This window comes from Astyanax mexicanus, chromosome 25, assembly GCF_023375975.1.
Source record: "Astyanax mexicanus isolate ESR-SI-001 chromosome 25, AstMex3_surface, whole genome shotgun sequence".
In the NCBI taxonomy this organism is placed as follows: domain Eukaryota; kingdom Metazoa; phylum Chordata; class Actinopteri; order Characiformes; family Acestrorhamphidae; genus Astyanax; species Astyanax mexicanus.
In genome coordinates this window covers 10925557-10944450 of record NC_064432.1, presented here as the reverse complement: position 1 = coordinate 10944450, position 18894 = coordinate 10925557, and the positions used below count along the sequence as shown (strand labels likewise).

At 37.8% G+C, this 18894-nt stretch overlaps 1 protein-coding gene across 1 annotated transcript in view; it reads left to right on the top strand.

Annotated features, from left to right (window-relative positions):
- prss12 (serine protease 12) overlaps positions 1-18894 on the top strand; it is an 84170-nt gene that overhangs the window by 41078 nt on the left and 24198 nt on the right. The window contains exons 8-11 of the mRNA XM_049472365.1: positions 4610-4751; positions 10271-10473; positions 14976-15054; positions 16157-16279. Of these exons, the coding sequence (XP_049328322.1) occupies positions 4610-4751; positions 10271-10473; positions 14976-15054; positions 16157-16279 (547 nt within the window). The remainder of the gene's footprint in view (positions 1-4609; positions 4752-10270; positions 10474-14975; positions 15055-16156; positions 16280-18894) is intronic.

The window sequence follows — 18894 nt, the reverse complement described above, 5'->3', positions numbered from 1 at the left end:
ATTTTCTCCTCTTTCTTTCTCTTTCTCTAGCATTCTGTTTGTTTCTCCTTCTTTCTCCTTTATGTCTCTCTGCCTTTCTCTCCCATACAGTTTTTGACTCCCCTTCTCTCTTCATCTCTCTCTCTCTCTAGTCTCTCTGTTCTTCTCTTTCTTTTTCTGTTTCTCTCTCCTTCTCCTTTCTCTTTCTCTATCATTCTGTCTGTTTCTCCTTCTCTCTCTCTCTCTCTGTCTGTAGATGAGTAATGAATTGTTGCTGGTTGGAGGATGTAATGAAATCCTCTCTGAACTCAGTAATAATAAAGCGGGTCGTGTTCACACTGATGTCTGGAGATAAATCAGCAGCTAAATGGAGATGTGTGCTTTTTGCTCAGTGCTGACAGATTCTGCAGGTCTGAGAAACACATTAAAACACCACAGCACTGATATATATATATATATATATATATATATATATATAGTACAGTAGGGGTTGTGTAATCGGAAGTTCGTTAGACGGCTTCTGAAAAGAACATTCGAGAAATGATGGAATAGATCTGTGTGGAGTTCACAGTGTGTGTGTGTGTGATTGTGTGTGTGTGTGTGTGTGTGTGTGTGTGTGTGTGTGTGTGTGTGTGTGTGTTTGAGAGATGGTCGTATGTATGAGTGGAGGCAGGTGTTCCCTGACAGGAAACCCAACACTCTCTCTTGCCTGCCAGGTGGTTTTCCTGTGTTCCTTACTGTGTTACACACCTTTACACACACACATCGCACACACACACACACACACACACTAGTGCATCTCAAAAAAATACGAGAGCACTTAAAAATGATGAGTTTCTTTGATTTTACCAAATGGAGGAGGTTACTGAACTGCTTGAATTTTTGCACCAGGAGTAAAGCAGCATAAAGTTATCCAAAAGCAGTGTGTAAGACTGGTGGAGGAGGAGAACATCATGCCAAGATGCATGAAAAAAAACTGTGATTAAAAACCAGCAGGGTTATTCCACCAAATATTGATTTCTGAACTCTTTAAACTTATATATGAATATGAACTTGTTTTCATTGGATTATTTGAGGTCTGAAAGCTCTGCATCTTTTTTATTATTTTTTTTTTTTCAGCCATTTCTCATTTTCTGCAAATAAATGCTCTAAATTTGGGAGAAATGTTGTCTGAAGTTTATAGAATAAAACAACAATATTTATTTTACTCAAACATAAACCTATAAATAGCAAAACCAGAGAAACTGATTCAAAAACTGAAGCGGTTCAGAGCGGTAGATGTATCAAACACAGAGTGATCTATTTTAAGGGTGTACTCACACTAGGCAATCCGAACCGTGCCCGGGCCCGCTTGGAGAGGTGGGCCCGAGCACGGTTCACTTGGACTATATGGATTATATGCAGAATTGTGTATAACACGTCCTCCGTTTACAGTAGCGTCGCATCACTGACGTCATCTTGATCCGTGCAAAATATTTTTGAAAAGGGTTCTAAAGAGCACCATAATGGTTAGTGTTACCCATAATAAATTAGGACTACTATCTACAAGTCCTAAACAACAAACACATTTTATTTTTACTTGAGTTTTATGTTTCGCTCCTTTGGTCACTATTTATGTATATAGCAAGTACGTCTCTTACCTTACTGATGAACGTGAATTGTAGTCCGCGAGTAAAGCTGCAAATTTCTCCCTGGACGTCTGCTGCTTGTGTAAAAACCTTCTTACACGTGCAGCACGATTAGCAGTAAATCGCCGTGTTGCACAATCAATGAATCTCTGGTTCAGTTGCGTATTTGCACGCCCAAAACGACTCCAGAGAAACAAAAACAACAGTACAATCCTGAAATCCATTGTTTTGCGCGCGCATACTGTTCAAAACAAAAGTCACCTGTCGATGACGAAAGCGTGCTCGGGCACGGATCGTTTAGCGCAGTGTGAGTGCAGGCCTGCGGGGGAGTGGGGAGGGGGCCGAACCGTGCTCCGGCACGATTCAACCAAACCGGGCCTAGTGTGAGTACACCCTAAGTGTTTATTTTTTTATTGATGATGATTTTGGCTTACAGCCAATGAAAACCCAACAATCTGAGTCTCAGAATTAAATTAGAATATTATATACATAAGACCAGTTGGTACTTTTGGCAGTGTGGGCAGTTCTGTGCCAAGTCCTGCTGGAAAATGAAATCCACTTTAGACTTTAGACTTGATAATAGAACACACAGTGGACCAACACCAGCAGATGACACACATGTCTCTCCAAACCATCACTGATTGGTGGAAACTTCACACTAGACCTCAAGCAGCTTGGACTGTGTGTCTCTCCACTCTTCCAAAAAATATTATACTTGCTCATTTATTCATTGAGTAAAATGATCTAATATTGCATATTTGTGAGTGTTAAAAGTATCAGCGTCAACTGTGATTTCCCGCCTTTGTTACAATAACTACGAATAAACGTACAGAACAGCTTTAATTATGGGATGTTGGTGGGTTTCCTCACGTTAACTGCTAGCTTCAGGTTCTTCCACAACTTTTATATTAGATTAAGGTCACGTCTTTGACTTGGCCCCATTCCAAAACATTCAATTGATTGTATGATCTTCAATCATTCTTTGGTAGAACGGCTTTTATTCTTAGGGTCGTTGTCCTGCTGCATGACCCACCTTCTCTACAGATTCAAGGTCAAAAAGGGTCTCAGGGTATCTCCTAAGCAACTGAAGGCCCGAAGGCTCCGATTGTCTAATTCTTAATTCTAATTGTCTTTTCCCTTAGATTTCTATGGTATAATTCAGAATAGAATTGTTCCATAATTAAAGGCAAGCCATCATTTCCCAAATAAAGCAAACAGCCCTAAACCATGATACTACCACCACCATGTTTCACAGATGGGATAAGGTTCTTAGGGTGGAATGCAGTGTTTTCTCCGACATTACAATAACATGTAAGAAAGGGGCCTTCAGTTGCTTAGAAGTTACCCTGGGGTCCTTTTAGACCTCGCCAACTATTACATGCTTCGCTCATGGAGTCTAAATTTTGTCTCATTTTTGTCTCATTTGTTTTGAACTGGAGTCTCTTTATCTACTTTTAGGACTTTTGTGAAAGTCTGATGATATTTTAAGTCTAATTTTATGCAGAAATATAGAACATTCTAAACAAATATATATACTTAATTGTACTTAAAACATATTGAGAAATGTTTAAGTAGGCTGTAAATATACTAACAGATGTATGTACTTACTTAAATTATATTAAAAGTACATTAATATTATGCTTTCATCAAATGTTTGAAAGCAAACTTTGATCATATTTTTTTTAAAGTACAATATAGTGTATTTTAAGAAAAAACTTGCTATAAAGTATACTTTTTAGTTTAATGTAATTCAATATACTTCTAAAATACTTATTTCCAAATATACGTTTGTACATTTGTAGCAAAGTGTGTTTTAAAAAACAACTGTTACAGCAGTTCACTTAAAAGAAAATTAATTTACTACAAGTAAATTTGTAACACGCTAAAAATTGTAGTACAATATATTTAAAATACATTTTTAAAAATACATTTTTATACCTTGCCAACTATTATATGCTTTGCTTATGGAGTCTCATTTTGTCTCATCTGTTTTAAACTGGAGTCTCTTTATCTACTTTTAGGACTTGTGTGAAAGTCTGATGATGTTTTAGGTTATATTTATGCAGAAATATAGAACATTTTTGTAAATATATATACTTAAATGTACTTAAAACATATTGATAAATGTCTACATACGCTGTACATATACTAACAGATGTATGTACTTACTTAAAATATATTAATATATATATTAATATATATAAATATATTAAAAGCAAACGTTTATTATACTTTTTAAAAAAGTACTTATTTCCAAATATACTTTGGTACATTTGTAGCAAAGTGTCTTTTTAAAAACAACTGTTACAGCAGTTCACTTAAAAGAACATTTGTAACACGCTAAAAATTGTAGCACAATGTATTTAAAATACATTTTTAAAATTTCATTTTTGTACTAGAAGTGTGCTACTTACAAAAGAAAGGATATTTTTTCGCGCTCTAATGTAAATAGATCACATATATTTGAGATCAATTCTTAGTACATTTTTTCTAATATACCTGGTGTATATTAGAAATATATAATACAGTTGCAATACTCTAATAATTAAATGTATTATCATTTTACTGTAAGCATATTTAAAAAAAATATGGGGTTACATACATGTACATGAAGAAGTATATTTAAATGTTTAAATGTTACTTAAGTTAAACATATTTAAAATAGTTCCATTTTAATACAGTTAAGTACACTTTAAGCACAATTTAAGTAAGACTATTTTAAGTACTATTTTTATACAATTAAAGTAAAATACAATAAAGTAAAGTACAAAAAAAAGTAAATATTAAATATACTGATTAATATATATATGTGGCTACAAGAACACATAATAATAATAATAATAATAATGCTTAATTACTTTAATACACTTTTTTTCATCAGGGTTTAATTGTGTTCCACACACTTTCCAAGGACATATTTGTGTGTAAATCAATATTATTAATTATTATTAATTGACTTTATTATTTTACTGTATTATAAAGTTATTTTATGACTCTCTCAGGTCTTCCGGTGCGGCTGGTGGGCGGGGAGAACGAGAGAGAGGGGCGGGTTGAGATCTCGGTCGGTGGCCAATGGGGGACCGTCTGCGACGATGGCTGGACAGACCAGGATGCAGAGGTGGTGTGCAGACAGCTGGGCTTCAGGTAACACTTTTATATGCAGATTAATGATGTCATATCGAATTGTTTCACTTTTTTAGAACATTAAATGAATGAATAAATGAATGGTTACTGTGGTATTAGCATTAGCATTAGCATTAGCCAGCATCACTACCCCATCATTAGTCTCAAGCCATGTTGATTGGTATGGACAGTATTTAAATATAAATATATATTTTTCGTGAAGGACAGCACCGCCAAAGAAGAAGATACAGCTCGCTAGCTAATGCTAGCCGGTTAGCATTACAAGCTAATAGTACACTGGAGTAATGGTAGCTAATCATGCTCCATCCTGCCTGGAGAAAAATGAGAACAGCACTTTATCTGAGGAGCTCCTGCTGCTGTTCCTCACAGTATGAGTGTTTTTAGTGTTTTTTTATCAAGGTGAAATAGAAAAACAACAGCAAACAGCAGTTATTCACTCAGAAAAGAAAAAGAGATCTCTCAGACGAGGGGCGATAATTTATTCTTCTCAAGTGATAAAAATCCCCAAAACTTTGGATACGAGGTGCAAAAAAGCTTCAACAGCAGAAACTATAAACCTGTTTAAATATATTAATACTGTAGCTTGAATGGCATTTTTATTGCACACTGAAATGCATTTATTTTTTAACTGGAGAAAGAATGAAATCTTTAGCTGATTTTTAAGCTCCTTTTGTTAACGCCCTGTTGGCAATGTCTTGTGGGCAGCATCCTGTTAGCAACATGTGGGCAGTGTCCTGTGGGCAACGTCCGGCGGACAGCATCTAGTGGCCAGTGTGCTGAGGGTAGTGTCTTGTGGGCAGTGTCCTGTGGGCAGCATCAGGTTGGCAGTGTCCTGAGGGCAACAGCCTGTGGACAGGGTCCTGTTGGCAGCATTCTGTGGGCAGTATCCTGTTGGCAGTGTCCTGAGGGCAACAGCCTGTGTGCAGCTCCTGTCAGCAATATTTTGTGGGCAGTGTCCTGTTGGCGCCATACTGTTGACAGTGTCCTGCAAGCACTGTCTTGTGGACAATGTCTTTTGGCCAGTGTCCTTTGGAAAGTGTCCTGTGGGCAGCGTCCTGTGGGCAGTGTCCTGTTGGCAGCATCCTGTTGGCAACATTGTGTGGGCAGCGTCCTGTGGGCAACGTCCGGAGGACAGCATTTAGTGGCCGGTGTCCTGAGGGTAGTGTCTTGTGGGCAGGGTCCTGAGGGCAACAGCCTGCGGGCAGCATCCTGTGAGCAGTGTCCTGTGGGCAGTGGCGCCATACTGTTGACAGTCTCCTGCAAGCAGTGTCTTGTGGACAATGTCCTTTGGCCAGTGTCCTGTGGAAAGTGTCCTATGGGCTGCTTCCTGTTGGCAGTGTTCTAAGAGTAGCATCCTGTGGGCAGCATCCTTCTAGCAGTGTCCCGTAAGCAGTGTCCTGTGGGCAGCGTCCTGTGGGCAGCATCCTAGCTGCTCTGTGGGGTCCTAAACATTAAAGAACAGGATGAAAGGAGGGTTTATAATAAAGTATGTAGACAAACAGATACAGGACTACAGGACAGTCAATAGAGAATAGGTTCAGTGTAGTAAAGCCAAGATCTATTTAAACCGGAACACTATTCACTCACTCCAGTGTCCTCTGGCAAGAGTCCTGAGCTCTTTCCACTTTTAGCACCAGCGAGAAAGAGAGAGAGAAAGAGAGAGAGAGAGAGAAAGAGAGAGAGAAAGAGAGAGAGAAAGAGAGAGAGAAAGAGAGAGAGAAAGAGAGAGAGAGAGAGAAAGAGAGAGATAAAGAGAGAGTAATGTTCCAAGAGTGTTCTGAAGAAAAGGTGTGATGTAATAATAGTTTGCATCACAAAGTTGATATGATATAGAAATCGAGAGAGAGAGACAGAGTGAATGATAGAGAGTGATAGAAAAAGTGATGGAGAGAGAAAGAAAATGATAGAGAGAGAATGATTGAGACAGAGAGAGAAAGAATGATAGAGATAGAGAGAGAAAGAATTACAGAGAGAAAAAATGATAGAGAAAGTAAGAGAATGGTAGAGAGAGAATGATAGAGAGAGAGAGATAGTGAGAGAATGATATAGAGAGAGAATGGCAGAGAGAGAGAGAATGATAGAGAGAATGATAGAAAAAGTGATAGAGTGATAGAAAGAGAGAATGATAGAGAAAGAAAAATGATAGAGAGTAAGTGAGAGAGAGAATGATAAAGGGAGAGAAAGAATAATAAAGAGAGAGAATGTAAGAGAGAGAGAATGATAAAGTAATAGAGCAATAGAGAGAATGATATAGAGAGAGAGAATGATAGAGAAAGTAGTAGAGTGATAGAGAGAATGATAGAGAGAGAGAATGATATAGAGAGAGAGAATGATAGAGAAAGTAGTAGAGTGATAGAGAGAATGATATAGAGGAAGAATGATATAGAGAGAGAATGATAGAGAAAGTAATAGAGTGATAGAGAGAATGATATAGAGGAAGAATGATAGAGAGAGAGAATGATAGAGAGAATGAAAGAAAAAGTGATAGAATGATAGAGAAAGAAAAATGGTAGAGAGAGAGAATAATAGAGAGAATGATAGAGAGAGAGAGAGAGAGAGAGAGAGAGAGAGAGAGAGAGAGAGAGAGAGAAAGAAAATAAATACAGTTTCTGTATTTATGATCCAACACGTTTTTCATGCACTAGTTTGACTCAAGTCCGCAGTTCAGCATCACTGGAGACACACACACACACACACACACACACACACACACACACACACACACATACAGGCTATCCATCTGGAAAGCATAAGGGTGAGAATGCATTAGGGCTTGATAACAGTGCTCTTTGTGTTGTGTTGAGTATGTGTGTGTGTGTATGTGTGTGTGTGTGTGTGAGTGTGTGTACGTGTGTGTGTGTTAGGGTGTTTGTCCATGGTCTCCATATGTAATTTTTATTTATTCCTTTGACATGATTCCATCTTTAACATTGATTTTTAAATGACACACTTTTACTCACTAATATACAGTTAAAAAAAAAAAAACACTTCTGAAAGGCACAAAGTTATCCAAGAGCAGTGTGTAAGACTGGTGGAGGAGAAGATGTATGAAAATTAGAGTACAGCAGAGCACTGTACAGTAAGGCAAAGTGAGGTAGTATAAGGTAGTGTAAGGCCGCACAAGTGACGTTGCAGCGATGTTATCAGAACGTTTAAAACATTAAATAAAAAGGTTCTAAAAACATTCAGAACACTTTGAAAACAGATTGAACGCTCCAAGAATGTTAATTGTAACGTTTACACGACGTTGTAATATATAACTAAATATTGTTAGCGAGGGTGCTGCATCAGCATCCGATACTGTCATATTTATCCAGATTTCTCAATGTTCTCTGAATTTTTCGAGGATATTATGGGATGTAGATGATCGGATACCCCTCTGTAGGGTTTGGTTTTCAGGGGAAGATTAAAGGCTGATCTGGAGTGGCGGCTGTGTTGTTTTTTAGCTCAGATTACTGTTCTGATAGCGAGCTGTGAGCTTTACACACGTAGCAATAATAAGATTTTATCTTCTCCACACACACACACACACTCGCGCGCACACACACACACAGACACACTCGCGCACACACACACACACTCTCTCTGCGTCTCTCAGTGTAAAACAACTCCACCCAGGAGTGAACCTTATCTGCTCTTCGTGGATTAACGCAGTGTGGAGTAACGCAAACACACACACACTGTCCTCCTGGGGGGGTCAGGCAAGTCATCGCTAACAGGGGTCAAAGGTCAGGTTATGACACTGTAGCCGATGAACCTATCTGATGACCCGCAATCATCACTGTTGCGAGCCCAGAGCTGCGCGATTATAACATTCGAACTGGTGCACCTTTCTTTAAACAGTTTACCTTGTAACTTACAAGGTTATAATAGTTTTTCATTATAATTTTCATTATAGTTTAATTTCATTTTGTTTTCACTTTTTCTCCCCCAATTCAGTTCGTTTTTAGTGTGGGTTTGCTAGTTTTAATTGGTTTTTAGACACCAAAATTATTAACTATGATTGAGTAAGAGAGAGAGAGAGAAAGAGAGAGAAAAAGAGATGTATCAGTTCATCCTTCCGCGTGGGGTGTTCAGGTGTATGAGCTACTCACAGGTACTTATAGCTGTGTGGTGTTCATTCCACTGTATCTTCTGTTTCACTACAGAACATGTGCTTTTATCTCCCTCAGGCTCATATTCTAATCCCATTCTGCATTTCCTCAGGGTTTTCTGTCGTTATTTCGCGCTGCCGTTGCTGTGCCGAATCTGACTCCCCGCAGAATCCGGCTCTGCGGATTGAAAAACATGAAAACATGAAAAAACACGAAAACGAAGGATGTTCTATTAGTAATTTCATTTTGTTTTAGTTAGTTTTATAAAAACACAATACAGTTCCAGTTAGTTATGTTTTTTCCTTTTTTTATATATATATATATTTTATTTTATTATAATTTTTCCCACTTTTCTCCCCAATTTACAATGCCAATTACCCAACCCACTCATTAGGAGTGATGTGGGGAGAGAGAGCGCCATCTACCCACCCAGAGGGAGCAGGGCCAATTTTGCTCCCTCTGAGTGCCGGCAGCTTGATGGCAAAGCTGCATGAGCGGGGTTTCGAACCTGCGACCTCCCGCTCATAGTGGCGGCGCTTTAGACCGCTGGACCACTCGGCGCCCATGTTTTTTCCTTTTAATTACCAGTTTTATTTGCTTCAGATAACAAAGTCTTTTTTTACTTCCGGTTTTAGTTATTTCATTCGTTTTCATTAAAGATTATACTTGGTTACTAAGCTACATAGTGATTATCATGCTAGAGCTATATATATATATATATATATATATATATATATATATAAGAAAAATATAATTAAAAAAACAGATGCCTACATCTCAGACTATTTTCTGGAGCCTGACCCGACCCGAGGAATCGGGCTTCGGGTCAGGTCGTGTTCGGGCAGAGAATCTAAGCTCTAGTGTAAGATTCATGTGTTCGTGGTTTATTTCAGTTTTTAGCTTTTAGCCAAATGTTTTCTATTAGTGAAAGGCCCCAGTTCAGCACCCAAACTGCAAAGGCATGCTGTTGTGAGGGATGCAGTATGTGGTTTAGCATAGCATTAGCATAGTGACGTTGAACAGTTTGAAACGTGCAAAATGCATGTACTAATTCTCTTAATTAATCATGGGTGTGGTTAATTTTGGCCGTAACGTGAAATAAACCAATCATGGTGGCAGTCGTCATTTCCTTTAAGAGCCGGATGAGCTCTGACTTTGGCACGTTCGTATCTTAACAATGCAGCGCTTTTGTGAGGATACTGACCATTTAAAGGAGAACTCACTTCACTTTTTTTGTAGTAAAACATGATAAAAGTACTTAGCTTTGAAGAATAGCACACCTCCAATCTCCCACAGCCTTCCGAGATCCAGTAATTTTAACATTTTAAATGGGCAACTGAATAAAAAATTAATTTGTTATTGTGTTATTTGTGTTCTTATCATGTTATGTAAGATAGTAACAGTATCTTCTGCTGTGGTTCACAGTGGCCTGGCCAAAGCTCGGGTTATGGCGTATTTCGGAGAAGGGGAGGGGCCTATTCACGTGGATAACGTGAAATGCACGGGTGGCGAGCGCTCACTGGCCGACTGCATCAAGCAACCATTCGGAACCCATAACTGTCGCCATAGTGAGGACGCGGGGGTCATCTGTAACTACGGGCAACAGGACAACCTCGCTGGGGTCAAAGGTGAGGTGTCTTTATCATAACAATCTTCTTGCCTGAGCAGTGCTATTATAGTCATAAAGTTAAAGTGATAGTCTAATCATCCATTTACCTCAGTAGTGCTTTTGTAATCATACGTTTGCCTTAGCATTACTATTCTAATCATAAATTTACCTCAGCAGTTTAATTTCTGTCATATATCTACCTCAGCAATGTTATTCTGATCACACATTTACCTAAGCAGTTAAATTGTTGTCATATATTTACATCATCAATGTTATTCTAATTATGAATTTACCTCTGCAGTGCTATGCTAATCATACACTAACCTCAGCAGTTAATTTTTTTGTCATACATTTTCCTCAGCAGTGCTTTTACAATCATACATTTGCTTCAGCATTACTAATCTAATTACACATTTACTTTAGCAGTGCTATTCTAATCACACATTTACCTAAGCAGTTAAAATTGTTGTCATATATTTACATCAGCAATGTTATTCTAATTATGGATTTACCTCAGCAGTGCAATTCTAATCATAAATTTACCTCAGCAGTTAATTTTTTGTCATACATTTTCCACAGCAGTGCTTTTATAATTATACATTTACCTCAGCCGTGCTGCTATAATTATATATTTAACTCAAAAATGGTATTCTAATCATACCTTAGTACCTTAGCAGTTACATTTTTGTCATATAATTACCTCAGCAGTTAATTTTTTGTCATACATTTACCTCAGCAGTGCTGCTATAATTATACATTAACCTCATCAGTGCTTTTATAATCATACATTTACCTCAGCAATGATATTCTAATCATAAATATACCCCAGCAGTTCATTTTTTCTTATATATTTACATCAGCAATGATTTTAGATTCATAAAATTATTAAATTATTAAATACATTCACCTCAGCAGTGCTATTCTGATCATACATTTACCACAGCCATGCTATTTTAATCATATATTTACCTTAGAATTGCAATTTTAGTCATGAATTTACCTCACCAATGCTATTCTAATCATAAGTTTACCTCAGCAGTTCATTTTTTGTCATATATTTACCTCAGCAGTGCTAATATAATCATAAATTTACCTCAGCAGTTAATTTTTGTCATATATTTACCTCAGCAGTGCTAATATAATCATAAATTTACCTCAGCAGTTCATTTTGTGTCATACATTTACCTCAGCAATGCTATTTTCATCATACATTTACCTTAACAGTACTATTCTAATGATATTATGACATTATGGCAGCACTGTTCTGTTAGACACTGCTGTTCTAATCATGAATTTACCTTAGCAGTGCTATTCTAATCATGAATTGTTAGTTCAATTTTTGTCATATACGTACCTCAACAGTTGAATGTTTGTCATACATTTACCTCAGCAATTCTATTCTAATTATACATTCACCTTAGTAGTGCTATTCTAATCATACATTTACCTCAGCAATTCTATTCTAATTATACATTCACCTTAGTAGTGGTATTCTTAACATACATTTACCTCAGCAATTCTATTCTAATTATACATTCACATTAGCAGTGCTATTCTATTCATAAATTCACCTCAGCAGTGCTATTCTAATCATACATTTACCTCAGCAATTCTATTCTAATTATACCTTCACTTTAGCAGTGCTATTCTAACCATGAATTCACCTCAGCAGTGCTATTCTAATCACACATTTACCTTAATAGTTCAAATGAAATCATACATTTACCTCAGCCGTGCTGCCATAATCATACATTTACCTTAGCATTGCAATATTATTCAGAAATTTACCTCAGCAGTGCTCTTTTTATCGTACATTGACCAGGGAAATGCACAGCCTATTGATGGGATTAATACTGATGTTTTACAGCACATAGAGAGGATATGAATATGAGGGTATATTTCTGTATTTTATTAAAACCTGCGCAAATCCGCTATCGTGTTACTGCACACGTTACCATCTGGACTAGCTGAGCGTGATGAAGACAGTGGTGAGGGGATGATGAATGAGGGGGAGAAGGTGGACAGGAGGAAACTATTACCTGAGTGTCTCTCCTGTGCTTCTGAGGAATGCAGGGGTGTGTTTTGTCTGAGTTTCTGAGGATGTGGTTACTCCACATGAACTATAACTGCAAACACAGGTGAATTCCAACCCGATTTAGGGTTTATTTAACTTATCAGGACTACTAATTTAATAACACACCAGACCTGACTGCTTTCTCCATTAACTTAACATGGCACACACACACACAAACACACACACTTTTATACGATAACTAACTATGTTAAAGTCCTTTAGTTTTTTAGTTGTGCACCAAAAGTTGTGCACATTTTAATCTGAAATCTAAATTACACAAAAGTAATCATTTGACTGAAAGCTAAATGTTCTTAACCACTGAAAGAATTAAACAAATACTACAATACTGCAATACTACAATTTAATAATATTTATTTTTTGTCTCAGCAAACATAGCAAAAAGCACAATGCATTTACCTCAGCAGTGCTACTAATATCATAAATTCATCTAAACAGTGCTATTCTGATCATACCTTTACCTCAGCAGTGCTATTCCAATCATACATTTACCTCAGCAGTGCTACTAATATCATAAATTCATCTAAACAGTGCTATTCTGATCATATATTTCCCTCAGCAGTGCTTTTCCAATCATACATTTACCTCAGCAGCACAATTCTGATCATATATTTATCTAAATAGTTCTATTCTAATGATACATTTACCTTCTAGTACACTTACCCATGATTGGGTATCCACACATTCACATATTCACTTTACAGAACTATATTTGTTACATATACATGTCCTCCTGAGACCCAGACTTTTGCTTAGTGTGTATTTTAAATTTATCCTAGCTATTTGAGATTAGCAGGACCTACCAAATATAAAAACTAAACTTTGTCTTTGCAACAAAAAAAAAACAATGTCCTTATATGGGGACAGTAGTAAAAATATAAAAAATTGTCCTTGCCATTTGGGAGCAGAAGGACCCAACTCTACAGTAAGTAAAATTAACTACTTTTAAACATAAAAAACAATGAGAATTGTCACCTGGACCATTTATCTGCCTGGACTATCTTTTTTTTTATCAATTGAGTACAATGTTGTTATGTGAACACTAGTTGCTATAGGCAGTATCTCTATATGATTCTCTATGGTGCAGAGAAGCAGAAATGTAATGTCCACATATGAGGACGTAGGGTCTCAAGAGGATCTTTAAAACGTCTATGGCTCAGTCACTTTTATAATTAATGTCATTGCACCATGCACTTTGCTCTGTTAATTTTTTTTAATGACCATCTACTTATTGCGTTAGTTATTTAATGCAACATCTACTGCACTGCTCTGTTTACAGATAGTTCTTTGTCAGCAGTGCTATTTTAATCATATACTTACCTTAGCAGTGTTATTCTAATGATATATTTACCTCAGTAGTACTATTTTGACTCATACGTTTATCTTAGCAGTGCTATTATAATGATACATTTATCTCAGCAGTGCTATTCTAATCATACATTTACCTTAGCAGTGCTATTATAATTATACATTTATCCCAGCAGTGATATTCTAATCATACACTTACCTTAGCAGTGCTATTCTAATCATACTTTTACCCAAACATTGTTTTTATAAACATATGTTTACCTCAGCAGTGCTATTCTGATCATACGTTTACCCCAACAATTCTGTTCTAATCATACATTTACCTCAGCAGCTATTCTGATTATACATGTACTTCAGCATTGCAATTTTAGTTGTGAATGTACTTCAGCAGTGTTATTCTAATCATACATTTACCTCAGCAGGGCTATTCTAATCATATGTTACCTCAGCAGTGTAATACTGATCATAAATATACCTCAGCAGTGCTATTCTAATCATACATTTATCCAAACAATTCTATTCTAATCCTACATTTACCTCAGCAGCTATTTTGATTACACATGTACTTCAACATTGCAACAGCATTTTAGTTGTGAATGTACTTCAGCAGTGTTATTCCAACCATACATTTACCTCATAGCAATGCTATTGCTTTAATAGCAATGCTATTGTAATTAAACATTTACCTCAACAGGGCTATTCTAATCATACATTTACCCTAACAGTGCTATTCTGATCATGCATTTACCTCAGTATTGCAATTTTAGTTGTGAATTTACTTTAGCAGGGCTATTCTAATCATACGTTTACCTCAGCAGTGCTATTATAAACATACATTAACCTCAGCAGTGCTATTTTATTCCTCCTTTTATCTTAGCAGTGCAATTATAATCATATATTTACGTTATTAGTTAAATTTTAGTCTCATCCACTCGTATCAGCACAACACACACCATGAGAAACAGATACAGGACTACATTCTGTAATTATAGAACTACAAAGTTTCCTATACGATCAGTGGAGTTTGGTGTATCAGCACATATGTAAGACTTGTGGCACCACATTAAAACGTATGTATGTATTTTGTGGTGTGTGTGTGTGTGTGTGTGTGTGTGTTACAGATGCAGTAAGCTCTGTGTGTGGTCTGAAGCCTACACACACCCGTCAGAAGAGGATCATTGGTGGGGAAAACTCTCTACGGTGAGCAGAGACAGTTCTAAACATTCAGCTTATAAACAAACAACAGCTAATTCAAACCAACAGAAAGAGAGAGAGAGGGGGGGCGAAAGAGAAAAAGAGAAAGAAAGAGAGAGAGAAAGAGAGAGAGAGATAGATAGAACATATAGAAAAATATAGAGATTTTATTTTGCAATCTGATTCAGCCTTAGTTTTAAAAATTATTGATGGGTGTATGAATTTATGGATTGATGGATAGATGAATAGATAGATGGATAGATGGCTGGTTGGCTGGACGGATGATTGGATTGATGGATTTTTGGATTGATGGATGGCTAGATGGATGGTTGGATGGATGTATAGAAGAATGTGTGGGTGGTTGGATGGATCGATCAATGGATGGGTAGTTGGATGAAGGGACTGATGTATGGATAGATTGGTGGATTGGTTGGATACTTGAATGGATGGACGGATAGATTGATAGGTAGATTGATAGATAGATAAATGGATGGATAGTTGGATGAAACAATGTGTGTTTGGTTGGATGAATAGATGGATGGATGGATGAACTGATGTTTTAAAAAAATGTTGATAGTGTATGGATTTATGAATATATGGATTAATAGATGGATGGATAGATTGGTGGATGTGTAGATGAATGGACGGATGTTTGGATGGGTGGACAGATGGTTAAATTGTTGGATGTATGAACAGATGGCATGGATGGTTCAATGGCTGAATGGACAGATTGTGGAATGGGTGGATTGATGGATGTTTGGATGGATGGAAGGATAGACAGATTGATGGATGGATAGACGTATGGCTGAGTAGTTGAATGGATTTCTGGCTGGACAGATTGTTGGATGATTGGATTGTTGGATGGCTGGATGTTTGTTTGGTTGGATGAATAGATTGTTGGATGGATGTGTGGATTGACGGTTGTATGTCTGGGTGGATGGATAGCTTGATATTTGAATAGATAAATGGATGTATTGATGGTTGGATGGACAAATTCATGGATGGGTGGATGGTTGGATTCTTTATTCATGCTAAAGGAAATATAAGTAAGTAAGCAAAGCCTAAACTCAACATTTGTGTAATATTTTGAAGTTGATATGTGTTGTAGGGGGGGTTGGCCATGGCAGGCTGCAGTACGACTACGCGGATCTCAGGCGGATGGCCGGTTGGTGTGTGGAGCCACTCTGATTAACAGCTGCTGGGTCCTAACATCCGCACACTGCTTTAAGAGGTAAACGCACAGACATACCTTGCCCATCTGTAAAACATGGTGGTGGTAGTATCATGGATTGGGCCTTGGGTTTTGCTGCATCTGGACCAGGATTGAATTCTGAATTATATCAGAGAATTTTAAAGGAAAATAACAGGAAATCTGTCCATGAACTGAATCTCGAGAGAAAGTGGGTCATGCAGCAAGACAATGACCCTGAACGCACAAGTCGTTTTACCAAAGAATGGTTCAAGAAGAATAAAGTTAATGTTTTGGAATGGGGCCATGTCAAAGTCCTGGCCTTAATCCAATGGAAATGTTGTGGAAGGAGGCTCTGAAGCGAGCAGTTCTTGGGAGGAAAGCCACCAGCTGATATGCAGAACTAATCAACATTTAGTGGAAATATTTATCTGCAGCGACAACAGGCCATCCAAATATGTCGACAAGTAAACACTCATCTGCTGTGGTATGTAAACCTGCACAGTCTCCAAGGAGCCTTGCCTTTGTTTTAATTCAGCCACATTGGAGGGCCTTTGAACATGAACTTCCTGTTTAAGATCTCAAAACTTTGACTAGGCCACACCAAAACCTTAATTCAGTTTTTATTAATTTGATCCATTCAGAGTTGTGTTTGTGTGCTTTGGGTCATTGTCCTGCTGCAGGACCCAAGTACGCCTGAGCTTGAGGTCATAAACTGATGAGCATCCATCTATCACAGCAAGTTTTCCAGACCCTGAAGCAGCAAAGCAGCCCCAGACCATCGCACTACCACCACCATGTTTTACATTCAGTATAATGTTCTTTTTCTGAAATTATGTGTTAGTAGTTTTATACCAGACGTAATGGGACCAAAACCTTTGAAAAAGTTCCACTTTTGTCACGTCAGTCTAAAGAATATTTACCCAAAGTTCTGGAGATCATCAGGATGTTTGTTGGTAAATGTGAGACGGGTCGTTGTGTTCTTCTGTTCTTGGTCAGCAGTGTTTTCTTTTGGGACCTCCTGTTTGGATGGCTGGACGGATGGTTGGTTGGATGGATGGATGGCTGGACGGATAGTTGGATGATTGGAGATTGGTTGGATAATTAAAGTTTGGTTGGTTGGATGTTTGGATGGATGGATGGATAGTTGGATGATTGGAGTATGGTTGGATACTTGGATGGATAGATGCTTGGTTGGCTGGATGAATGATTAGTTTGATGGATTGTTGAATGGATGGATGGATGAATAAATGGATAGATGGATAGATTGGTGGATGTCCGAATGGTTGCATGGATGGCTGGAGGTTTAGATGGGTGGATAGATTGATAGATGGATGGACGGATGGTTGGTTGATTGGAGTTTGGTTGGTTGGATAAATAAAGTTTGGTTGGTTGGATGTTTGGATGGATAGATGCTTGGTTGGCTGGACGAATGATTAGTTTGATGGATTGTTGAATGGATGGATGGATGGATGAATGGATAGATGGAATGGTGGATGTCTGAATTGTTGGATGGATGGCTGGACGTTTAGAAGGGTGGATAGATTGATAGATTAATGGACGGATGGTTGGTTGATTGGAGTTTGGTTGGTTGGATAATTAAAGTTGGTTGGGTGGATGTATGGATGGATAGTTGGATGGATGGGTGGATAGACTGATAAATGGATGGACGAATGGTTGGTTGAATAATTGAAGTTTGGTTGGTTGGATATTTGGATGGATGGATGGATGGATAGTTGGATGGATAGACTGATAGATAGATGGATGGATAGAGCTCTCCCATGGAGACCATTTTCACCCAGTCTCTTTCTTATTATTGAATCATTAACACTGATCTTAACTGAGGAGAGTGAGACCTGCAGTTCTTTAAATGTTGTTCTGGGTTCTTTTGAGGACCTCCTGGATGAGTTGTTCATGCCCTTTTGGAGTAATTTCGGTCGGCCATTCACTCTGGGAAGGTTCACCAGTGTTCCATGTTTTCTCCGTTAGTGAATAATAGTGATTCTATAGAGTACCAAAGCTTTAGAACTGACTTTGTTTTCTTATGTGTTTGTAATTTTTTTTTTAGATTGGGGTATAATGTGTTGTTTTTGAGATCTTTTATTTGCTTTATGTTGTCCGACAGGTTCTATTCTATAAGTGATTTCTTGATTCTACAGGTCTGGCAGTAAACAGGCCTGGTTGTGGCTAAAAACACTAATCTGTAGCTTGTGTTCTATTTTAGAAATAGAATGAAAGTCGGCCCGCTGTTAAGCAGGTTTTTATAATGTGAGATTCAAAGTTTGAACGCTAGGTGTCAGAAACGAGCCAACGAGTCTAAAAGCGGCAAGAGTGACGTTGTAGCGCAAAAAACGGGCCAAAGAGTCTAAAAGTGGAGAGAGTGCGCATTTGTAGTGCAAAAAAACGGGCCAAAGAGTCTAAAAGCGGAGAGGGTGCGCATTTCTAGCGCAGAAAAACAGGCCAAAGAGTCTAAAATCAGAGAGGGTGAGCATTTCTAGCGCAGAAAAATGGACCAAAGAGTCTAAAAGCGGAGAGGGTGCGCATTTCTAGCGCAGAAAAACGGGCCAAAGAGTCTAAAAGCGGCAAGAGTGACGTTGTAGCGCAAAAAACGGGCCAAAGAGTCTAAAAGCGGAGAGAGTGCGCAGTTGTAGCGCTGA